The sequence below is a fragment of the Apostichopus japonicus genome, chromosome 19 (genome assembly GCF_037975245.1).
Source record: "Apostichopus japonicus isolate 1M-3 chromosome 19, ASM3797524v1, whole genome shotgun sequence".
In the NCBI taxonomy this organism is placed as follows: domain Eukaryota; kingdom Metazoa; phylum Echinodermata; class Holothuroidea; order Aspidochirotida; family Stichopodidae; genus Apostichopus; species Apostichopus japonicus.
In genome coordinates this window covers 30,090,670-30,117,161 of record NC_092579.1, presented here as the reverse complement: position 1 = coordinate 30,117,161, position 26,492 = coordinate 30,090,670, and the positions used below count along the sequence as shown (strand labels likewise).

The 26,492-nt window shown below is 37.9% G+C and overlaps 2 protein-coding genes across 11 annotated transcripts in view; one reads left to right on the top strand and one right to left on the bottom strand.

Annotated features, from left to right (window-relative positions):
* LOC139960090 (tyrosine-protein kinase Fer-like) overlaps nt 1-26,492 on the top strand; it is a 134,743-nt gene that overhangs the window by 52,120 nt on the left and 56,131 nt on the right. The gene's annotated exons all lie outside the window — the stretch shown is intronic.
* LOC139960074 (caspase recruitment domain-containing protein 10-like) overlaps nt 1-26,492 on the bottom strand; it is a 53,752-nt gene that overhangs the window by 26,667 nt on the left and 593 nt on the right. For all 10 annotated transcript variants that reach the window (XR_011790310.1, XR_011790309.1, XR_011790311.1 and 7 more), the window contains exons 2-8: nt 23,721-23,944; nt 7,394-7,537; nt 6,674-6,879; nt 6,033-6,137; nt 5,302-5,487; nt 2,904-3,110; nt 1,238-1,363 (exon numbers count right to left, since the gene is read on the bottom strand). Coding sequence is in view for 7 of the 10 variants with exons in the window: in XM_071958128.1 (XP_071814229.1) it covers nt 1,238-1,363; nt 2,904-3,110; nt 5,302-5,487; nt 6,033-6,137; nt 6,674-6,879; nt 7,394-7,537; nt 23,721-23,892 (1,146 nt within the window). In the remaining 3 variants the exon portion in view is untranslated. The remainder of the gene's footprint in view (nt 1-1,237; nt 1,364-2,903; nt 3,111-5,301; nt 5,488-6,032; nt 6,138-6,673; nt 6,880-7,393; nt 7,538-23,720; nt 23,945-26,492) is intronic.

Genomic DNA, 26,492 nt, shown 5'->3' with positions numbered 1-26,492 from the left:
CGACAATATTTTCCAGGTCTACAGGAGGGCCGATGGTTTTTAAAAAACAAACATATAACCGGCTATCCTATGCATTGTGAATGTCATTTAAATACCTTAGTATTTCCCCTGTTGCATGGGACTTTGACATTCTTATATATCATCTGGATTTCACAGAGCTCAAAGTGCAATTGTAGTACCTCACTACTTCCTCCCGGAAAACAAAAATGGTGGGTTATTTTCACTGCACACTCAGAGTAATGTATCGCTGTACTGCACTTTGTATGTATGTACAGTATTTGTATGTATTTTTAGATCCTCCTGCAAGCAGGATCCCACGTATGATAGTATTAATAAAGCAAACAAGATGAAGCCCGGGTACACTGAAGACAATATACTCAAAGGTCAACAGGTACTTGAGAATGTTCGAGAATCCAATTTGTCTTTCCTTTATAAGTAACTTGTATACATAAGTGAGGAATGAACAATGACAAATTGCACTTCCAACTTCCCCCTTGCTAAGTTCCTGTAACAGGCTCGGTGGGTCGTCGATCACGTGTGACCTATGGGGGATTTCCCTCCTGCCTGGACAGCTGAGCAAATTAATGACCCTTGACACACTTCCACCAGTCAAAAATTTTAGCACAAATGTTCAACAGGAGAGTGCAAACACACATGACACCCAACTCCAGAAGCTAGGAGGATTTTTACTTTAGATATATCTATCTTTAGTTCAGAATGGAATGGGATTGGAAATCCCCTTGCCTAGCCTTAGCTGGGCGAATGATTAACAAAGTCTGACACCATGGCCATATCACACAAAAGAGGAACAGGAAGCTGGTGTAAACTTAAAAATGGCATGTTTGTCTTTGTTTTCTTTCACTAGAACCGTTATGTGAGGACTTAATTATAGTACTCAGGGTGCTATGTAAACTAATCTATTCAAGGCCTCTATATTCGTCTCAGGGGGAAATTAATTGCTCTTTGTAAAACTACAGATTGGATCAAAATTTACTTGCACTTTCGTTTTACATATGAATATCTCTTATTTAAATGCATCGATAGAAAATTCTGCACAAACATATGAGATGATGAAAGATGCTTTTCTCCTCCCCCCTCCCCCTTCCCCTCCCCCTCGTCTGTCACATCGGTCCCTACATCTTTCAAGGCTGGTAACGTTAAGAGCCTTCAACCTACGCTTAATCGATGGATCATCGTTTACAAGATTCCTACACTATACACTATTAATTCACAGTACCTGTTTCCTCTCCTCCGTTGCTCTCGCCAACTGGTGCTCGGCTAGCATGACAAAACGTTTCTGCATCTCGGCTTCGTCTTTTTGAGTCTCCAGTGTGATCAGCAGGTCATCCCTCTCCTGGGAGAACTGAAAATATGGGATAGCAGCATGAAGGGAATAATTTAATATCCAGTGCGGAAAATGTTATACGACAATGTAGAAAAAAAACAATGGTACAATTGTTACACGAATACAAACATAAAATAAATGAAAGCCTTTTATTATTATTTTAATTTTATTTTAATATTTTTATATATAAATATCATCTTCACTATTTTATGAGTAACACATTTTGCAATATATATGAACATTAAAATTAATCCCTGGATAAAATTGGATTATAGAGAGAGATTCTAGTCTGGGTTATAAAACCATAATCTATGTTTACAGCTCAAGCTCCAATGTTTGTAGACAGACATACAGCAGTACTGCAATATATTCCAAAAGTGCACACACACCCAAAACTGAGTGATTTATGTATCACAGTGACTGGTTTATATCACTGCAGGATCTATGCTATAATATACCTCTTTGAAACTCAATTTCATAGGAGAGGATTTGATCTAGGTTGAGTGTTGGCCCTCCCCCCTCCCCATCCAGTGGAGGGGGTTGGGTGCAGACTTCAAAGGCGCAGGGTGTCGACACATGACTTTAATTTGAAAGGGCAAACCACAAAATTACCTCAAGGCAAGCAAAATGGATCCTCTGCAGATCTGGTGCACAAATTCCAGTATTATGAAATATTTTGCAAACAAATCAACATGTATAAATTTACAATTTAAAAAAAAAAATTAATTCCTCGAGAAAAGATCACTTTTTAATTGATACATGGATACTTTTACAGTACAAAAATGGACACTAGTCTTTCTTATTAATGAATAGGGGTACTTGAAGCTTTTTACAAACAGGCAGGAGTATATACACCTGTGCACCTCCCCCTCCCCACCACCCCAACCACCTCCTCCCCCTCATGGCTCTGCTGGATAGAAAATCTTCCAGTCGCGGTTGACATCTTTGAACATCACCCGAACAGCGGATTCATTATTGACACAGGAACATCACGGTCATCCTTGACACAGTCTGCTGTGTTTGTTCACTCATATTTGTCACTAGAGCCATACCTGCTACTGATCTCTTCAACACATGCTCTTAGTAGGATGTTTACTTCATGGCCTAACCTTTGCTCAAGCTAGGGCACTTAAAATAGCTTAGTTTAACAATTCCCGATAGAAAATGATTAAACAGCTTTATCGTGTCTCCAAAACATGTTGTTTCGAAACATTATTAGACCCACTTTGGTATTGGACGTATTCCAAACATTGTTTTGCATTATCGTGACAAAAAAACGCTGACGCGGGTCGGTGACGGACTTTCGCTGCCAAGAATGAATTCGCAAAGTTGCTGCTCAAATAGTTGTGGAAAATATAAACACTACTTTACAAACCAGTGTAACACAACAAACAGTGGGTATCATCAGAACCAAAAAGACATCACTTCAGCCTCTAAGTGCTAGGGTACATCAGTATGCCTGTCTAAATCACAAGCTATGACCAAGGGTAACGGCCTAAACGTAAGAACAGCCCTTTAACACAGTTTAAATTGATACTTTTATAACCTTTGCTCTTACCTTTGCCAGTTTCTCTTCTGCAGAGTGCAGCTCCCTGATGATGCTGTAAGCTCTCTCTGTGGCGTCCTCTGCCTTCCTGATGGCTTGGTCTCTGTCATTGGTCATTATCTCGAGATCTGTCTGTAACTGTAGTAGCTGCTGGTTGATTGGTGTGTTGGTGAGGTTGTCAAAGTTCTGCATAGACGCCGGCTGAGATATACGATGGTGCTAGAGGGTGACAGGGAATCGACGGAAAATGTCATCAGTTGATTATTCATCTATGATTTCAATTATTTCATTTACGTATATATGGATATATATATATATATATATATAAATATGAATATTAACAAATATATGATACCAAAAATCCACATGTACTCCAAAAGAAAATTGTATTAGACAATAGCAGAGAAATAAGATATGAATCATAATTGACAAATAAGGAGTACTGCTTTTAAGAGAATATATACATTGGAAACGAAACGCAATTAAATGAAATAAATATGAATACATATGAAAATATACATTATACATATGTATATATATTACTAATATCCATACATATAAATCAATACACACATACACACATATCAACAGGACACTAACAAACATTATAAAACATTCAAATGTTTTGATGCATCTAGTGACCTTCAAAAATGAAAAAACAGATGTTAAAGACAATTTAAAGAAAGTATAAAAGCAACTCCCTACTGTTTTATAAAGAAAAAAAGAAAAAAAAAACCCAGAATGCATCAGAAGTAGACAATGCATTTGCACTTGTAACCTTTACAGAGTTTATAACAATCTTTATTCAGAGGGGTTTGTTTTAAAAACACTTCTAGAAATATAATACCTTTCAGAACACTTCACCATTGACAATCTTTTTATTGCATTCTACAACACAAGAATGCATTTTAAATTTGTTGAAGTTGAATTTTTTTCTTTTTCTTAAAACACTCTTTGCTATTTTCACTGCCAGTAAGAAATATGATGAAACCAAGGGGTCTTTCAAAACTCATGATTTCCTGGCTTTTTGTAGCAAAAGAATCTCAGCATTGGGTGTACCAGTCAGGTGTGATGATTTTAATGGCTCATTACCCTTCAGACAAACAGAATTGCAGCTGCAAAATCAACATTAGACCCGACAAAAAAAGCCGTTCTTCATCTCGACAAAACAGTCAGGTAATATCATACAAAAACAGTTTCATACATTTCAAAATACGGATATAATTTTTCGATATTTAGTTAGCTGCTGAAACAGTTCTACATCAAAATGCATCCACTGGTACTGTTTTTTCTGCCAGAGTATAAATATTTTCTGTAACCTGATCGAATATATCATTTCCTCAAGGTGCATCTTTCACCATGGTTGGCAGGAAGGAGTGTGCACATGATCCTGCTATCATATTCCTTAATCACCGACAGGTATAAATGTCGGTACCTATCCAAAGCATTTTACTCAATTGCCAAAAAAGGAAAAAAAATTGCCTATTGAGTAGAAATTGTTGGGGGTCAAAATGATTTAATCAAGGATTTTTCCCCCTACTAAAAACTTTAGATCATAAAAATTATAGCACAAACGTAGATATTTAAACAATTGTTGGCAGTGAGAGGATTAAAAAAAATAATAATACAAAATAATAATAATTGTCAAACAATTGTCTAAGTAACCATAACTACTTCAAGCACTATAAGGGTTCTAGGGATTGAAAAACACATTGCAAATTACTTTTCTTTCAGTAGGTGCCTGAAAATTCTCAGCATATTGCCCGAATTTTCACAGACAATTTTTGGTTAGGGGGGCTGCAGCCCCCCCCCCCCAGCCTCCTACGCCTATGGGTGGAATGTTAGTATACTTATTAAGTCAGATTTAACAGTTTATCCACACAAAATCATGTAGGTAAGAGGAAGACTGAAATATCCTTCAGCCATCTAGAATTTTAAAGATCCCTGGTAGGAATCACTGCAGCGTTAAAACTGTAGGGGGAAAAATTAGTCACGGATTGATTCTTAAGTGACACTATAAACCACTTTCTCGCATTTTTGGACGCCATAATTGGCCATGTACCATAACGGCTAAACCAGAAACATTTGATCAAGTAATAAAACATGGATGCATGGTAAAGGATTTGGTTACAATTTATTGTCAAATGAAAACCAACATTTAGATGAACAAATTTATTTCAAAATACAGCTACGTTGATCCGTCCTGACGAGAGAAGTGGTCAGAGAGGCACTGCAGCCCCAGGTCAGAGGGTCAACTAAGGGGAGATATTTGCACTTTCATAATATACTCCTGTCGACATAAATGTCCCTGGTGTACAGCCGACCAGATGACTGGTCTCACATTCACCATCCCATCTGCAAAGTAAAATCGACCAGTTGAATCATCTTCGTATATAAAAAAACGATTTACCTGTCCTTGGTCAATCTTCTTCAATTCTTCCTCCAATTTGGAGACTTTTTCTTGTAACTCCTCCCTGATTCGGCTATTACTCTGACTGTAGGTTCTCTCAATCTGGAGTGACTTCTGCCTCTGCTGTTTCAAACCTCGCTGGGCTTTCTCCAGCTCTCGTTTCACCTGCAGGTTGTTCAGCCTCAGCTACACGGAGGAAAAGAAGGAATTTATCGACTTTGTGAGACACTGAAAGGGGGTGACCGTTAGACCTGTCTATAAAGATAGCATCATCTGCACCGAGCATCGATGTCCAATTTGAGAGGGATGGGAGGGACACTGTATGGGACTTCATGTAAGTTACAATCTTTCCCCAATGCACCACACCCCCCCCCCTCCCCGTCACTGAGCTCGGCAAATCGACACCACTTGTATGACTGTTTGTTCTCATGCCTGTAAAGAGCCTCATCTTCACATTAAAAGCCCCAATGTGTATGCGATGGAATTATCCTTTAAATATTCTTAATCACACAGGGACCACACCTTTAATTCTAACGGTCATCCCAAACTGACCAGAAATTATTAGTGGACAACAGACTCTGGAGGACATTCATTCTGCCAGAGAATGCGGCTAATTTCCTAAAATCTTTAGTACCTGCTAAAGGGCCAGAAATGTAAATGTTTTAGCTATACAGTACTGGTTGTAGATGTTCTTTATATTGTTGTAAATTGTGGCTTTAAACATCGCCTACCTCATGCAGATTACTGTTGGCAATCTCTAGTTCCTCCTTGTAACTGAGGGCTTTCCCGGTAACACTGGTCAACTGTTCCATCATGTCATTCCTCTCTGCCTCCAACTAGAATAAAATTATATAAAAAACAAAAGGAGAAATATATATATATATATATAGAGAAAAATATAGCATGACATAAATCCACTCAAAAATATATGAAATATCTTTCAAAATCAGAAAAAAATATGAAAGACATATATTTTTGATTTACAACTACATTTTCTTTCATTCGGATCTGCAAACAAGACATTTATTTACGTTCTTTTAATGTATAATTAAACAAAATGTTTCGGTGAATCTGCCTTACATGATATTTATCTCTGTATATTCACTTTCCATAGTTTTTTCATTAGATTTCATATTTCATTTTTACACATATCCTCTATTGATCTTTAAGCTCAATTTCCAAAACACAAAATGTCTGAGCTTTGTAACGTTTTCATAAAGCAAACAGAATGAAAGGGGAAAAAAAAAGGGAATAACCATGAAAACTAATTATTGGGAAATTATAGACAAATTTGCCACATAGCAATACTTGGTTTTGGTTTTTCCACAAATTCTTCCCCCAAAAATGGAGATTCTTTGGAGGTTCATCTTACCCTATCTCTGTCCAAGTTCTTTTCTTTCTCGACTCGGCAACGGCGCCACAACAGCGCAATCCTCTCCTGAAGTTCTTTCTTCTCTTTAGACAGTCTCCCGTTGGTCGTCTTCATCTTCAACAACTCCGTCTCCACATTTCGGAGTTCCTTCAACATGGCAGTCACCTGATCCAGGGTAGGTACGCTGATGGGGGGCCAATACTTACCTGCATTGAATAAATTACCGACGATAAAAACATGACCGTCTCCTACCAATAACTCCACTATCAGTTACCGCATATCTATGGATCAGCACTTAATAACAACTTTAGCCACTACCCCAACATTTCTCTGCCAGGATGGCTGCAGGGCTGCTCTATTTACCACGCCTCCATACATTACCATGCCCACCCACCCAAAGTGTCTTGCAGAAGACTGTCAGCTTGAGCGCTAGCAACCTACAGCCAACGACGACAACGGGTGGAGAGGGCACGGCCAGGCAAAGTGATATAGATTTTAAAATTTTGCATTAAAAGTCGACTCGATTAAATAAATTTTTGTGCACGTTTGGCAAAATTGCTACATGTGTGGCATTAAAGGAGACAAATTGTAATTGAACTTTCACTTTAGATGGATACCTCAGTGTCTTTGGCCAAGATGTTACATAATGTTGTTATAATTTTCAATTTAGCCAAATAATGAATAAGATACTGGTCAGCCAGTCGGCTAGCTTAAACTTACTGGAATCGGTGATCTCGAGAGGTGACTCGGGAGGAATCTTTCCTGTCATGTTGGTGTACAGCTCACCGTGGAATTTACCCAGTATCTTTATGAACACATTGTAGCCTCTGGTGCCCTTTGTTTTCAAAACATCTAACATCTCACCTGTAGAGAGTAAAAAACACCAAATGCATTCATCAATGAATGCTACATGTATACAATAACAATACAATACAATATACAATCACATGAGGGGATCATCTGTCTGTAGATTATCTGGGGATATACTGTGTATAAATGTCAACCGTACAGCAATTTTTAACTTACATTAACCAACCTGCATGGTAACGTATTAAATTATTAACATGCAGGCCTATAGTAAACTTCCCCAAGCAAAGCTAGTGAAGGAGGTATGTACCAAAGGATGGTGGTCGCCCCAAGTAGTATCAGGGTAATAAGGTCAGCATTGACTTGGAGCCACTAACACATTTGATAAATTGATATAGGGGGAGGGGGTTGGTGGGGGTTGGTGGGGGTGGCGGGGTGGTGGGGTTGGTGGGGGTGATGGGGGGGGAATTATGTAACAGGTCTGCTGTAACTGAGAGAGACACCTCTAGCCTGCAAGTGAGTGGCAGGTTCCTTGACAAAGTAAAGATCTTCCGATTAAGTCAATGACAGCTTGAAGCTGACGTCGCAACATGAAATTGTGGATAATGTGACACTTTGTGTTTTCATGTCAAACCTTCAGACTACTGTGTACAAACTTTAATCCTGCCGTACTATTTTGATATCTGCTATAACTAGAGGTTGGTTGTTTGATACCCAAAACGCAAGATGCTGACACTTTGGATGGTAGAATGAGGAAGGGCATTGACCGGAGGAGCCGGTCATAGCGGGCGTGCAGTGTTAAAAGGTTAACCAGTTCATTCTAGGCATAGTAGAACAAGAGTGCTAACATAGAGAACAAGAGTGCCCGACATGGACGTTAAATGGATGTGTGCTGAGAGATTGGCTTCGGTCAGCTTGCGAGTCTATAAGCCTCCATGGCTTCTTTCGCGAGTTCCTGCTTGCGGGAAGATCACATATACATACATACATACACACAAGGTTGTGGGGAGACAGGTAAGTTAGGAGCGAAGCAAATCTATGTCTGACAAAAAGTATCAATTGCAGTAATGTGTTCAAATAGGTTTCGGCAATTGATTAATTGGGATCTGATCTAATCTGCAGTTCCCAATTTGCAACCCCCCCCCCCCAAAATACCAAATCCACGGAAGAAGATCCGCTCAACGACGCTGCAAAGCAAGCGGTTTTTGAATAGATCAAGGGAGAATCTGGTTCCTGGTGAGGAAATATTTGAACCGGAAACCTAACGATCGTGTGATGGGCACTGTAACCCCTACTACACTAAGTCTATGCATGGGAACTATAATGACGGCCTAGCTTTAATACAGACTGGTAGCTACTTGCACAGTTTGCAGTGATATCAAACCTCAGAGTATAGTCTCAGAGATATGCTCCAATGACATTCATCCTGTCATTGAATATAATTAATAGTTTCTCTTTTCCCGCAAAGGCAACGGACACAGAAATTTCACTACCGCTCTCTTCCTATACGTTAACCATCATGATTTCCTTAGAGGAAATAGCCCACCGTGAACTTAAGCGGCTTCCATCTATTGAGGTACTGATTGAAGAGATTATACAGCCACTGTTAAAAGAGCAAATGGATAGTTGTCTCAACTTAAGACCACCTTTAGAATAGTACTGACTGACTGACTTTTAGACAGATTTGAAAACAATACTGTGCCACACATCTGGACAAATGGGAAACTTCAAGTGAATGGCTTAAACATATATACTCTCCTTTAATAATTATAGTAATTTGTTAGTTTAATATGTACTTTCATTTGATAAACTTTGATCCCAAACAGGATCTGAACTTTACCAATTAAGACACACTTTAAAACAAAGGGGTGACACAAAGTTCGAAGACAAACAGAAATTAGAAGATAAAGACATGATTGATGATGGTTATTGGAATAGGATTGATACATGTACAGTGCGTGCTCGTCAGTTTTTTTTTTCTTTTCCTGAAGATAGCAGATGCTACCTTCAATAGTTGTTCAATAGTTTGCCAAAATACGGGTAAACCATCATGATGCAGAGTAAAATAACAACTAGTGTTTAATATCAAAATATCAAGCACAACCAGTCAGTTTGAAAATTTGAGAGTTGCTTAAAATTTACTACAAATTATGAATGATGCATCGTTCTTCTAAATCTTGCTGTCAAAGTTCATAATTCATAATTTTACAGCCTTTCCTTTCTACTTTGTTCGAGAGTATTAAGGTCCTGAAGGTTTTTTTTTTTTCTTTTTTGATCATTTTGACCTTTTTTTACCTTGGAGGGCAAACTTGCGATGGAACCTGTGTGGATATCAACCATATTTGGAACATTGGTGTTCGATCGAGGATGTTCCTTGCGGAACCTCCTTGGTTCAACCTTCCTTCACGGTGATTGACGAAGCAAGAAGTTGTGGAAATGTTTGCCGATAACCCTTACGTATCAAGTACGTTTAAATTCCAGATTCTGCCATGTGCACTATATATGTATGCACTGTACTTTGATTGACTTCGGTCAGCTTGTGGCTTTGATAAGCCATTGAGGCTTCTTCGCGAGTTCCTGCTTGCAGGAGGATCTAATGTACATACATACGTACATACATAAAATATATACCACAATTTGAACTGTGAGAGAACTTTACAGAACTATAACCAGTCACAACTATTCCAAAGTAAATATTAACTCATGGATGGCTGTAAACTATCGACCGTAGAGTATATAATTACCAACCACTTAATATTAAACCATGTTTAATATGCACAATTTAGCAGTCCCCCCCCCCCCCAAGCTCGCTCTTCCATATTGACTATATTAACACTCAAGTAATGCATCAACCAACATCAAGAAGGAATTTCTCAGGACCCCCAACTGTCACAGTTTTATATTTAAACAAAAGTTGACTTTAAATTTAAATACAATTGATGCCATAAAATATGTTACATATCTGCACTTCAGCCTCATGAAAGCTGAGCTATATGACACAATGTAATTATAGTACATTGTGTGAACATGCAGTGACATATCTTACGTGAGAAGTACATAAATATCTAAGTCTGTTTCCTGATCGGCTTCAAGATCCTTTAACATGCATCGTTCTCATACTAACAGAGTGTCTGCATGTACCAATACAACCTGACGACTTCCTGTGTTAAATGAAAAGTCAACTCGATGGTTTAAAGGGAAACCCAAGTATTTCTATGGTTGCAAAAGTTTTCGATGGTTTTTAATATATACTACCATAAGCCCTTTCTATGTTATATTTTATGGTACTACTGTTGTTTGGTTGTAGAATGAGATAGTGCCATATGGTATATAATAATAATAATAATAAACACCGCAAATGTGGGAGAAACCTGCATGGGCTTACAGATTACAACTTACATGTCGGGTGGCTTCCAATTCAACATTTTAACTCAAATTTGGTATCTTTTCACTTTAGAAAGTCATTTCAGATGGGAAAACCGTTGCTTGCTCTTGGATGAAAAACCCACTTTACTATGACCTGACCGGGTATCGAACCCGCAACCTCCCAATTGCTGTGCCTCATTGCTTCAAATGCCACCGCCTTTATCCACTCGAGCACAGCACATATAAACAGATAGGACACATACTGCTCATGTTTTCAAAGTGTGTGTTGAGGTGGCAACAGTGTAGGGCCAAGCAGTGTCGACATTACAGTCCTTTTAAAAGCAAACACTGTCAAACAGTGTACAGTAGAAGTTTGGGAGTGCTGCTGTAATGGGGAGATAAGTTAGCAATGAGTATATGCAATACAGGCTGCAGACCAGTGTTATAATCACCAAATAGCCATGGCGTGCACTACAACAAAAAGAGTTTATGGTGTTACCATCGGTCCCGAATAATCAGAATTAATCGTCCCATTTTTGAAACACAAGGTATATTGTCCCGCTGATGGCAAACTACATTGTCCCAAGGATGCAACGGTCCAAGTTGGGGCTTTATAAAATATCAGGTTTTTAAGATGTTATAAAGCTACAAGCTGTTTTGACAGCTATAGTTCTTGTTTAGAACATATAGGGACTTAATTTATGAGCAGTTTCATCTAGATGGTAGCTTTTTTTCCTCTCCTTTATTTTTCTTGAACTTGTGATAACTTGTAAATTTTCTTGATTATTGAGCAATTTTTTTGTATTTGGTGATTTCATATCCAGAGCACATTTTGCTTCTAAGAATAAAACCCAATTTGTAACTTGTAGTCCCACACAAACACAATGATGAATTATGTGGCATGTGTGTACACACAGCACAGGTTTTCGGTTGGTCTGTTCAATACAGAGATGCCATTTAATGGTTTCCCTTTGAAATTAACATCAACAAATGCAACATATGTAAATTCAAAAACAATTTTAGCAATTAAGACAAACAAACCACGTACAACTTGGGGATCCCCCAAAAGAATTTCTCATCAGGCCAAGTTTAATTTCATTTCAATTGTTGAATTTTCATCCACTTCTGCTGCAGTACTTTCTTATATATTTACACTGGTCACACCAGACATTTATCCTGCAGGAAGGGGCAAGGTAGAAGGGGGTAGTATAGGGTTATTTACAAAGGGGATAGTTGTGTCATTTACATAATCCTTTCCCATTCAATCTTACAACAAACAAGTACCTTGCATTAATACCTAAATACAGACCTGATATAAAAAAAAAAACATTTAATGCACTGCTTGACTTCCAATTTTTTTCCCCCGGCAAAATGTTGAAGGTTGTCACAGTTTTGCCACTAAATATGCTAGAAAATCCAATTTTGGTCACTCATTCTTCAGTTTAAACAAAGCATTTTACACCCACACAACTTACTGAAGCATTACTCACTTCCCTATAATTATAAAGCACTCCTCATAGTAACTTGTGGATGCACTTCAAACCACATGGAAAGTGTAGACTATTGAAAACTATTTTGCAATTTTTCCTTTTCTAAGCATATATAGCTACTGGGCCAATACTAGTAATTGCTGGTTATGGTGGTTAGTGGTGCATGTATACTGTATTAGTACCCGGGATCAGGGATGAGACTTCTAGTTAGGTCAAATATAAGGTTAATTTAACATACAAGTTTGTGTGAATTCATCCAGTGCTACCAGAGAAGGAAATTGCTTGATAAATCCTAGAGCTACATATATATGTGTATATATGCAGTGTGCTTGTTTATCTTCATTATATATGGTGAAACATAATGCTACATTGTTACAATTTGAAGCGTACACTGTGTAGTCGTATGATACTGCGCACTGTTGTCGTGAGGTCTAAAAACCTCCATCCTTCTCATCTACTCAATACCCATCCCTCCCCTCCCCCACTTGATTGTAAGCAAATTACTAGGATTATGTTTTTTTCAATCTGAAGGAAGCCTTGATGGGCGTTGGACCAGGAGGAGGATCGATGGCGGGTATGGTCCTAGAATATTGCCAGTTAATAGGCTATTTAGAAGGGAAAGTGCCTTAGTAGAATCACCCCCCCTCCCTCCCCCCTCCCTCCCCCTCCCTCCCAAGTGATTTCATGCTTGCATATCAATTATCAGGGGAATCAGACTAAATCTTCTTGTGACGTCTCCAGCATGTACACAATTTGATTTATGAATATTCTTAAACATATAAGCCTATGGTACAAGCTGTACGCGCAATGTGTTTGGTTGAAGTAATTGCATGTTTAAGTGCTGGTATGTGTGACCATTAACATTCTGGCTCATTGGGGGATAGAGGGAGGGAGCAATGCCAATAACCTGTCTTTAAAAAAATGTTACTCTGTAAAGCAACTCTATAGAGTACATGACATTTAAATTAATTGATTTTTGTTTATCATATAGCAAAATGGATTCCAAACACAGGAGAAATTGGTACATGTACCGCAAGTATAAACACACTTCTACACATTGTTGCTATTCATATGTACAGTATATATACATATATTGCAATTTATCCATTTTGAATGTATACAACACGTAGTAGGAGTGAAATATATATTTTTTAAACTGGAAATATTAGGAACTTAATAGCATAATAATAGACCGGAACAATTTCTAGGAATACCGTCATTGCTTCCCTATTGAATATCCTGGGCGTTTTTAAGATTAAATTGAGCACTTTGCTTTCAATTGTCTGAAACTATTTAATTGAATTAACAAAAGTCTATGAACCGAATCTTTAAGGTCAGCTACCCAGCTTTTAACGGAAATACCAAAACCCTCCACAAATATACTGATGATCGGTCTTTTGAGGGTTATGCCCCTAAAGAATGGAATCACCTCCCCTTTTTAAATCAGATTTAATATTTCTCCTTGTTCTCTTCAACGGACACAGTTACATGTAGCTCTGTTGCTACTGTAATTTAGCATTAATGTACTAAACCAATCACAGATAAGTTATGTTAGTATATATTGTTAACAGTACTTCACACTGAAATTGATGTCTGTTCTAGCATTGACAAGATTGTATTCTGGCCACAGATCTGACCACAATATGCTATACATTCTAACAACCCGGCCAGATCACCAAGTTTCATACTTTCAAATGACTAGAAAACTGAATTACAGAGTAATTTTAGTGAAGCTTATTGTAATTGACTGCACTTATAAGCCCTCACAGCATTATTAACTTGTCCCTTTTTGCTGCCAAATCGAAATAATTTTCATGTTGCAACATTCTATATAAAAAAATTGATCTCAAATTTGACTGTAAAAATGTTAATATTGACTAATCTGATGATTATAATGAAGACTTCAAGATAGGAAAGTTCATGCTACTTGGCCATCCTGTAAAGTTTTGGTCAATTATAACCTTAAGTTGTATATTCTTTTACCCTTTTGCAGGTGTTTAACATGTTAAATAAAAGATTTCCCAAAGTAATAACTATATTTCTGTTCTAAGTATCTTTACATTTTCTGACCCGATGTGTGATAGATTCAAATCTGTGATTTAAATCAATGATGTTTTAAATTGATTTGATATATATCAGCAATCCTTGCTTGCAAAGCAATGAAAGCTTTCTATTATAATAAGTGCTATATATGTAATTTAATAATCATAATGATAATAGTAATAATAATTTTACAAATGGTGCTATTGTTCAAAAAAATTGTATAACTACGGAAATTGACCAATTTTCTTTCGAGTGCATTCCGTTTTCATTCAGATCGTCCATTTGGAATGTGTAGGAGTGAAAATATTTTGTGACTGGAAATATTTAGGAACAAATAACAGCAAAATCATAGACTTGAAAAATTGATGGACAGTAATTATTCAAAATCAACTGTCTGACTTTATTAACTTTTGATGGGAACACTGTTACCAGTAGTCTATACACACAACCGGACCACAAAACCACAAATATTCGCAGAAAGTTCAAAGAAAGTTGAACTGTACTATCTGTTTATAATGGAGAAAGAAACAAGATCGAACCACACCCCATACAATCCCAAATCAAGGGAGTTTGTAGCTTTGTTGTGAAGCAAGTGAGGGGTATATAAACAAAACCACAACTGCCGGAGCCGATCCTCAAATTTCATGGCTCGGCAGTTTTCAGATTGCTGGGATCAAAATAAGGTGTATACAGAGTTCAACACCAAATCTTGTCTCCCTTTGGTTATTTACTGACAGTGATACTCACCTGTCCCCACTCAACAGATGCACTCTTAATCTACCCAGATTTGTAAATGTATCTGTAAACATGCACTCTCATGTGATGCACTTCTCGGTCAAAGCCAATCAGCCCATGTCCTATCTTCCATCCAAATTTACCGTTCTTAAAACTCAACTTGATTCATAAATCCAGGGTATGTTTGCATCCCTTGGAATCTTGTTGGGATTTTACCATTTGATGAAGATTTCTGCAGTCATGAAGTCCCAGCCACCCATGATACAATCACTTATCACATCATAGCTGAACTGTTAAACTTGAAATGTCTTCTTTCCTCATGAGGATAGGGTTCCATCTGACTGGCCAACATATTCTTCACCACAATTGGGAAAGTTAAACGTTACTTCACACCCCACCCCCCCCCTCTGCCAACACTGCTTCCTCTGACCCCATACCTGATGACCTGTACCCCATCAACACTGCCTCCTCTGACCCAATACCTCATGTATTGTACCCCATCAACACTGCCTCCTTTCACCCCATACCTCATGTATTGTACCCCATCAACAATGCCTCCTCTGACCCCATACCTCATGACCTGTACCCCATCAACACTGCCTCCTCTGACCCCATACCTGATGATATAGTACCCCATCAACACTGCCTCCTCTGACCACATACCTCATGACCTGTACCCCATCAACACTGCCTCCTCTGACCCCATACCTCATGACCTGTACCCCATCAACACTGCCTCCTTTCACCCCATACCTCATGTATTGTACCCCATCAACACTGCCTCCTCTGACCCCATACCTGATGATATAGTACCCCATCAACACTGCCTCCTCTGATCCCATACCTGATGACCTGTATCCCATCAACACTGCCTCCTCTGACCCCTTACCTGATGACCTGTACCCCATCAACACTGCCTCCTCTGACCCCATACCTCATGACCTGTACCCCATCAACACTGCCTCCTCTGACCCCATACCTGATGACATGTACCCCATCAACACTGCCTCCGCTGACCCATACCTCATGACCTGTACCCCATCAACACTGCCTCCTCTGACCCCATACCTCATGACATGCAGTTCCCCACCAACCCTGTTCTGTAATTCTCCTCTTTAAGAATTACTTTTTGCAGAACCTTTGCGGAAATTGATACATTATCTATAGACAGAATATTTTCAGGCCATAATTACTATTAATGTAATTAGACCTACACACACAATCGGTCACTTTACAGAGTTCTCACATTCTTTGTATCTTGAAATTTTGAAGTAAAAAGTTTGTCATGACATGAAGGCAGGTAAATTAGATACAGGCTTACTAATATGCCTTGCAAACTGATTAAAATGTTTTATTTGAATTTTACTTCCATGATAATGTCTGGGTACAGTACATATCCCTATACACATGATGGTTAAATGCAATAAAGATCGTACAAGGTAAGGTGAAGGTTTTCTATATCCTAGAACAGTTTGAACTAGCTTGCACCTGTTGTCACGTGATTATTAAGGGGAATACCCAATTTTTTCCCTCCTGAGGCTATATTTGCACCTGCGCATTGTCCATTTGAGAATGCCAACTACTATTATCGGATCAAGTCTGAAACCACTTAGGTTGTGTCAATAAATAAACTCACTGGACGAGGCGCAAACACCCAAAATATGCCTGTATCTGAAACGCTTCGTGGTTAATTACAATTCATGATGAAAGTGACAAAAAAACTGGCCTTAAAATGGAACTGCAGATCTGTGCCAAACCTGCACAATTGTACAGTGTGGTACTGTGCACATATGCTGTATAATTAACGCAGTATCGGAAACTGAACCCAGTGCATGGGATAATATTACAGTTGTATCAAACCGCATCCTTTCGTATCATTCATATCCTTGCAATATGTGCACTGCATGATTTTGATCCGGGGTTACTTGCAAGTGACGTTTTGTTCGTGTCGCTACAAAATGCAGACAGTACAGTAATGAAAAGTGATACCTTGTTATCTTTAGCTGGACCTGAGATGTCCATCGCTGTATCGTTTATGCAATGCGCTGTGGGTATTGACCGCAGCTGTATGTACTGACTGTACAGTAGTGTCTAATTACTGATAGTAGCAAGCTGTGTGTGTATTTTCTGGGATCGATGGTGGTGTATAACACTTCTGTTACATCTCGTTCGAAACTAGGTCAGATTACCGGCATTAGAAGTTTCTTTTTGCGTGAGTCTTCACACCCTTTAAATGCTACTGAGCACTTAATTCCGTTTAAAGGCAGTTTTTGCAGTTTTTTACTCCAAATAAGTTAACGACAACAATTTTATCCAACTAAGAGACCCCTCTCCCTTAAGTCATGCAGATCTGTTTTCTGCGAAAGAATATTCATGGCATCGCAAGTAATAAACAGCCAGTTGGGAGAATTACCTAATGCTAATACCTCTCCATACTGTTGTAATGTCATGCTCTCAAAGCACTGGTATTGTCAGCACAAACAGTTCCTAACCTTGATCTGCTTGAAACATGATATTCGTACTGCTCGTATTGACAATACGATTGCTCTGAAGCGGGGCATGACACTACAGTATAGAAACAATCGTCCCAACTGGGTGGTAATCAATGACTTGCATTTGATTATAAAGATTTCATCGTCAAGACATTCTCCATGTAAGACTTCTGTTAATACTTTGTTCCGTGAGCTCTCATTTCTTAATTTCCCCCAAATTCTCCCTAAAGCTACAGTACAAACTGAGTTGAACTAGTTACTGTGAAAAAAATCGTATGATTTTCATAAAAAGGAGCTCGAGTGCTAAGAAAGGTGGGAAGTATTTAAACAAGACATAAAAAAGGTGTTTGTGACACAATTCAATTGACCTTTTATACATGCACAAACTGTGCAGGGAAAACATGTTTACATTTTTGTGCAAGTTCTCAACTTGCATACTTTCTGTACAGCGTATAAAGGTGAAAACATTGTTAAATTTACATTGTTACATCCATAGTGTTTAAGGCGACCAGACATTTCTGCCTTCCACGTAGTAAAGACTGCCCCCGTACAGAGTGTCCCCAGGATTCATGTAAAGTCTGTCTAAGGTCCTGACAAGTAAGTATCCCAGGCCTAATTCCTGACTGATACCAACAAAATTGGCTCTCCCTAGTTTAAATTTGGACAACATGCATTGATTGGGACATGGTACTGGATGCCTAGAAACATTATGCATCCATTTGACTACCACCCTTTAAGAAATACATCATACCAAACACAAAGATATGCTCTAAAATTTCACCCATATATATCCCTTAAGAAACTCTACAGTGTAACTTTTCAGCTCAGCAGCTGCGCTATAAATGTCAACTTGCGAGGACTCAAAGTCCAGTTTCCAGATTTTAGTGTTGAAAAAAAACATGATCATCTTAATCTACACACTGCATCCCTGTTTAAGTGGAGATTAACTCCTAGGGTAATGTTTGTTAGTTTGATTTAACATCACCGTGCCCACTTGATTGTACTTGAATTGCTATATATGGTACAAGTCATAACTTAGGGCCCTCTGTGACAGTCGGTAACTAGCTCTGGTTCGATGTATTGGTATAACATCCCATCTATTGATGAGATGACGTTGAACCTACCATATATTTATATCAACAAAACAGGATTCTTTACAATCTGTATACTACAGTGTAATCGAGTTAAGTACCCATAAACCAGTTCAATGAATTACACTCGGTAGAACAACGAACACATACCTATTACCTACAACCTTGTAAAATCCTCAAAGAATTTTACAGCTGCCTGTATTGTCGACAGCATTTATGTCATACCAAACTGAAAGTTAAACATGATAATAAGACAGGAACTTCACATGATAATTGAAAGTACAGTAAGAAAGCTGTTCAATTCCATCAACCTAACCTTTCACGAGACACGGTATATCAAGGCTGTAGGTTATACTAGATGAAACTTTGATATTATTCCAGCAGTTAATTGGGACTCAAAACTTGAATGTCCCATGGCAGTTATATAGGTTATAGTTTTATTGTTTTTCCTCAATTGTACAGTGCTTCCCCTCCCCCCCCCCATCCCCCTGGCCCCGCCCTCAATACTTTTTGCACCAGGGCTGTTTACTACTAGTACATATTATGCTTAAATAGTTCACATCAATTTTCTCTATGTTACATCCTCCTCAGAAGATACAAATTATGTGTAAAAGCTACATTGAAACTGGATCAAATGGGCCAGATAACTGCCACACACAGTACACATAGCTATACCAGGGAGCTGCAGCTCCCTGGCTATACAGTACTCATGCAATCCATACAATGTTAGCTACATGCAGTACATTAGGGATACAGTATATCATGCTATGGATACATACAGTAAGTTAGTCACACACAGTACACATAGCTATAATACTCATGCTATGCATACAATGTTAGCCACACAGTAGTACACAGCTATAATGTCATACTGTCTCACTGGATACTTATGTTCATTTCCTTTTGCTATTGGTCGGAATGAAACGGGCATCACAGTACATATGATAATCCATACAAAATGTATGCCACGATATGTACTGTATATATATATATACAGTACTTACAATAAACAGGTATGCAGGAGTTAAAAGCTTATGTGTATATATAGCAAAAGATTAAAACACAATTGCATATCACTGCTGTATATATCTGATTTTCCCCAATCCCCATCCAAGGAAAACCACTGCCACCCCACATCCTCCATGGTCAATCTCTCACCCCTCCATGACTTTTATGCATTCCTAATGTAATTTGAAATGTGGAATAAATATGTAAAAATATATATATGGTACAGCTCACAGATACACTTTCAGTACTTTCATTTGGTCCCTTTAGCCTCTCCTTCCAACCTCCCCAACCCCCTCCCCCTGGTCCTCAATCTGTGCCCCACTCACCCTCATAATGAACAATGTTCTAAACATTACTCAAAAGTTTTCAAGCATACTTGAATATCCTATAGTGGTGCTTCATATTATTTAATACAGCTTTTTTTAACAACACCTCCCCAATGGTTATTAATAAGAAGTGTCCATAAGCTGCAGTTTCCATTTCATTCATTCACTCACTCATTCATTGGGGGTTTTTTTTTTTTGGCATATTTTTTCCCATATTTAGAATCAACAAGAAACCTGCTCCTCGTGCCGTATCAAATGTGTGAGAGTAATCAAACACCATGGACAGGAAACGCAACCTTCGTCATAGTTCCTGTTGGCTCAAGATCCAGAGAATTTAATTGTTCAGTTTTTCCTTGTTTAAGTTTTTTCTGAGGATCCTGGGTAAACAACTTGAACGTGCAGTGTAACTTGTTAACAATCAGGCTGCACAATGAAAATGGAAATGTATAACCTCTCCAGAAGCATTCAATGGCCAGGGGAATCAACACCAAGCAATTGACAACTGATCACTTTACTAGTTGAGGGTGACATTTTCAACCTAATTATACTCATATTAAAACTAAAAATGTCCGACATGACTCACACAATTCTAGAAGATCTCCTCTCAGTCCTGCACTGAGCTGCAACATTCTACCTTTTGGTTAGAAACATGATCCCCAAATTGAAATAAATTCACATGATCAATACCTTGTTTCCCCATTTTCCACTTCACCCTTTACTCCCTCTTCTACCTGTAACCTTCCATTACCATGCACTCATCTTCTCTACATAGGACAATACGTTTCCTACACCCCTCCCCCTCCCCCCCACCACCACCACCCTCACAACTCACTTTCTCTCTGTCCAAATTTTTTATGGAATTATAATAATGCTCGCTTTCTTATTATTTTCAAAATTTACCTTTCAACTTTGTATACATTCCTTTCTGTTCGTAGGCTACACACAGTACACATAGCAGAGATAACAGCCTTGCTGTTTTTCTAGTGTCCTTCATATGTTAACATTCCTACTGCTATGTTAGTTTTGTATTAATCTTGTACAAACATATGAGAAATAAAATTGAAATAACTCCAAACTTTGGTTTCCTTCGTGCACTGCTAAATGATATAACTGTATATGTTAACTTCATTCATTTTAACCAATTTGCCCCGAGCCTCCATGGTAAAACTAACATTTTGTTTGTTTTTCCCGACAATACAAATGTTACTTTAACCTTTGAAGAAGAACAAAGCAGCTAGCATTAATTGATCATCCAAAATCCAAATATGTCGAGCTATCTTTGAAATACAAAGTTTAATAGTGGTTAGAAGAAAAATTCCTCATTGATGTGACACGTATTGGGCCACATTAATTATGTCAAAAACTAACTTCAGGGTATGTAAGATCAGTAGCTGGAAGCTACTTTCAATAATCGATTCACTGCGCCTGGTACAAAGCTTACAGATCTGTGTGAATTTTTTCACATGAACAATTTCACATGTCTATTAATGGCTAATTTAAGAGCATTTCAGAAGTTACCAGGCAAATTATCACTTTCACTCTCTATAACCAAAGCTAGAGTAACATTATATATCAATTGTATGCCACAATTATGTTGATAACAAATGGAAGATACAGAAAACAAAGGAACTTTCAGCAAACGAATTCATTAAATTTTTAACTCACTTTACTGTACAACACATTGTATGTTTGAAGATGTTTGACAATCAACAAGTACTATGTGAAGCTAATTAAAGTGAGCACACAAAAGTAAATAACTATACAGCAGAAACTTATAGAACATACAAAAAGATTTATTTCATTGTATATTCAACGTAATTAGTTTTAATAAAAAACTTCTTACATTGCTTAGTACAGTAACCTATGTCACACCCAATTGAAATTGGAAAACTAGCACCTCAGCGATGTTGTAGCTTAATGGACTTTTTTTTTAAATTTAATCGACTTGTAAAAACTAGCTTGTTTCAAACACTGTGAACCAAAAGAAAAAAATCATTCCATGTTCTCTTTTTGTGACAGATCATGACCAAATTTGCTGCTGCATTGTCGCAAGACTGTCCTCTTTCAGAGTATGGAAGCTTGTGAGTAACTTCCACAGTAAATTCTTTTGAGGAGAAACACTTTGGAATAAGCTTCACTTTGAAAAGACTCAAAATATCTGCATACATGTTATGAGAATCCAAAAAGGATAGTATAAATTTCAAATGTTGTGATTTGCAGAATCCATCTACTGTACCACATCTTAATAAACTCCTAACGTACATCAAATGAGCAACAGACAGGCTCAAGCCCATTCTTCAGAAAAATATGCTTTGACAAATAATATCTCTTAAACATTAAATGTTCACTTCACTGACTGACATCAACACCTGGACACAGCTTTGATCCCTGGGTTTGGCTTTTCTAAGGGCGATGCTTTTGGGCGGGATAAATTTTGACCCCTTGTTTGACCTCAAGCACCAAGAGGCACGTAGTAAATTATGTGTGTACTGTATGTACAAGTGTATCCTACTGCACCCCCAAAAAAGGAGTGACCAGACTGTAATAACCGAGTCCAAAACAAATTTTTGGTCTGTCTTGGACTGTTGCGATTTCATTGTATAGAGAAAGAGGAAGTAGATCTATATGGAATCCATCTTCAGATCAAAGTGTGAGAAATAGACGGTAGCACTCAAGTGATACAGTAGCAGATACATAGCGGACCATTGTGACGATTTTATGTGATATCAATATATATATGGCACATTTACGAGGCCCTTGTGTTGACACTCACAGTACTTATACAAGACGTAATGCACTAAAGATAATAGGTACCGGTTGCCAAGAAAGAGGGTTTTATTCAAGGATAACAGGTGCACATAACCCTGGTATTAATCTCAAATGTTTGAAACTGTACTTGGCTTGCACTAATGGTATGTATAGACTTAAAGACTATGCATATATATCAAAGTAATAATCATTTGGGGATTTAATTTTGCGTGACAGATTCAGGTGTTTACAGCACCCGGTCAAGACACCGTGGATGTGTCCATCCCCCTCCTACTAATATGATGTGACCTTTGGTTACATGCCTCACCCCAGTCTCAAAACTGTAAGCCTTTAAAGCAGCTTTCCACGTTCAACGTTAATACTTTGTGATCAATGATTCCATGCTACTTGGGCACATTTACTCAGTTGATAATAGAGCACGATGACGATAAGAAGCGAAACAAGGAATGATACGTCACGGATACCACACAATAGATTACAAGTAGAAGCGAAGCTAAAAGAAACAATGTTTCCTTTTTATTCCTATTTAAGTTCGAGCCTCATTTTCTTTTCTCTCTATTCTCTTTCCCTATTATTTACAGTATTTATTTTCTTCTTCCCAGGAGTTCTCCACATAAATCTTTTTACATTTAATAGAAAGATGGCTATATATATACATACCGATATCAATTTTTTTTTTTTTTTAAAAGACCAAAATTGGATCCTACCATATAAGCAAACTCTGTTAACTGACAGCTTTAAATTGGAAATTCCCAAGTATAAAACTGTATTCTGTCAGTAACATGGAATAGGAAGGCTAATATTATTCCAAACATTCCGAACAACCCCCCACCCCCCCACTCCCCCCCACCCAACCCCCCTATCACCATTTGACAAATTTATCAGTATCTTATCAGCCTATCTACAACTGATAAACTTACCCATCTTTTGGGTTGTTGTCGGGTTTCTGTGTTCGTTTAAGATTTGTTCTGCATCGTCTTTGTTCAATACTGTCAGGCTACGCAATTCGTCGACGAACGGCCGGGGATCCAAGGCCACCAACCTGGTCCTAAATTCGTCCAGCTTCTCCAGGCACTCATCGTTGAAAGACATCTTTCCCCGTCTGTTAACTTAGTACTGTTTTAAATCGCTAAATAACTTACTCCTAACGGAAGATACAGAAAGACAGGAAAAACGATTTGCAATGACAAAATCAAACATCTTTTATTTGATTTCAAGAATAGAAAAATGTTACCATGTAATTACAGTGTAAATTATGTGATCTAAGGGATGGGTCAATGTGAGGAGCTGTCCCATTAACAAAATACATTTGAGTGGGATTGCTAAAACACATTCATAATGATAGACTTGGTAGTAGCATCTCTGGTGAGAATTTCAAGCAGAAAAAGCCACCTTCACTTTTCCATAAGTCTCTTCCAAATTCTGCAGAGAATCTTCCACATAACATCCAAAGGTATATCATTGCATATTTGTAAAAATTCTGTTCAGCATGAAAAGAGAAATGTATCTCTGGCTAAATTATATATTGTGTGCTGATTCCCAGAACCCCACACCACTCCCACCTACCCCGTTTTTTCTCTTATTGCCCTCCCTTCTCTCGATTGTTTGATTTATTTTTCTCCAAAGTTTCTTCAATTGGAAAGTGCATGAAAGCACTTTTATGTGTTTCATGCCATAGCACAGCATAGACAGTATACATTATATGTGGCAACTTGCATGCCTCCATAAACACCTGTGCAAACCTTTGTGAGCACTAGTACACATACAGAATATAATTCTACTATTGCATGCCCATCAAATATTCAAAGTGGTAATATAACATTTTCTCTGAAACACCCTTTCAACAATTGCTAACTAGTATTAAAATTTACAAATCATATCTTTTGGAGTAGGCAATTCCTGTCATAACCAGTGAACTGTAAAAGTGTAAATAAAAAGCCTAAAAAAGAAAGAAAGAAAGAAAGAGAATAGTGCATGGTACCCTGTGTGTTAGACGATTCTATTGTACAGTCAAGCAGCCAAAAATGAACAGTTAATTTTCCCATTGTGGCATTTAACATGTTTGTTACACCAAGCTCTGCTAAACCTAAAGTTAAGGCAACAACATTATCAACCATTTCAAATATTGCTCTTGCAAATCCCCAAACTTTGATCCGTTTCTATTTGAATGTGTTTGTTTTCTTTTGGAATACACAACTTATGCTACATTTAACTTGCACGGTCTATGTATCATGTATGTCATTGTGGTACTTGCACACTAGTACAGTCAATATGGACTTGCAGAAATGCCAGCTGGCACAAGAAAAAATACTTTACACGTACAGTGGGACCAAACCTGTTTCAACCTGTTTTGATGCCTTCACAACTGGTTTAATACATGCCAGCATACAGTAGTTTCACCCTCTTCCTAAGAAAACAACGAGTGTCAACATTTGAAATCCGCCCTTTAATAGTAAGACTGCCGTTCATTTTTTGCCACTGCCCACTTCTTCACCTTTCAAGGTTATTAGTCTGGAACATTAGCCTGTTTGCTACGTAATCAATTCGACAAGCCTTGCAAAGAAAGCGAGGGTGGAAATCTCACTTGCACAGCTCAAATTTCCCGAGATCTATCGCGAGAGCCTATTAGGCAGGTGTGCACTGTTATTGCAGTGGTATTAAAGGGCACATTTTCAAATGATAAACCCTTCACAAACAGAATTATTATGGGTGATGTTGGCTACTGTAAATCCTCTAAGGAGTTTTCTGTCATTTTATGTAATATAGTGATGGTATGTAGCAATTAACATGTGCACATCAAACTTGTATATATGTAAGGAGTCCCTGTTCATACTCAAAATTTATAGCATCTATGCCTGTATCCATTCACCGTCTCAATTAATCAATTGCACTTATACGTACTCAGGGGCATTTTTCAGTTTGTCAGAAGCATGTATTCATACTCATGACTAAACTATATTCAAGTTAGATCAACTTGTTATCTAACTAAGTTGCATAGGTCATCAGTGCTCCCAACCCCTCCCCTCAAATTGCCAGATGGCTATATCCCTGTTATGGCAGAAATTGTTGCTGGGCAATAATTTATATAGCCTATGTGTACTTGCGGGAAATTATTCATTCGCTTAGCTATGCTATCTGAATAGACTTGAAGCTCATCCGATACTTAATAGAATACAATTAATGCAAGGGCAGGTTAATTTTAAGGCTGAAGAATAGATACTATGTATGCTCATTTAGATATCTGTATAGATTTTAGAGAACCATTGAACATTACTGTGGAACTAAATACACTCACCTGTTCAGGATTTACCCAGATATTAAACAATACTTTACTAGGCCTACCTCTATAACTAAATCAGTATATAAAGGCTAACTAGGCCTATATACACATTGATCAAAAACTATAAAAAGTTAATGGCAATATAGAATTAAGTTTAGCAGTTGATAATTAGGTATGCCTAGTTGACCTAATAAGGTTATAGACTTAAGTAAGACTAAGAGTAACTATATATCCTGTACAGGTGTATATGTTTGGTGATGCGTTTTATAATCAGCTCTTTTATTATTGTTTTGGATAATGCCTACCAAGTGCTAAGAATCTGTCATGGTTAGGCCTAGCCTAGACCCTAGGCCTAAATGTTTGAGGTAATCTGAGACTGAGTGATTGACAGACTGGATAATTAATAATCCAG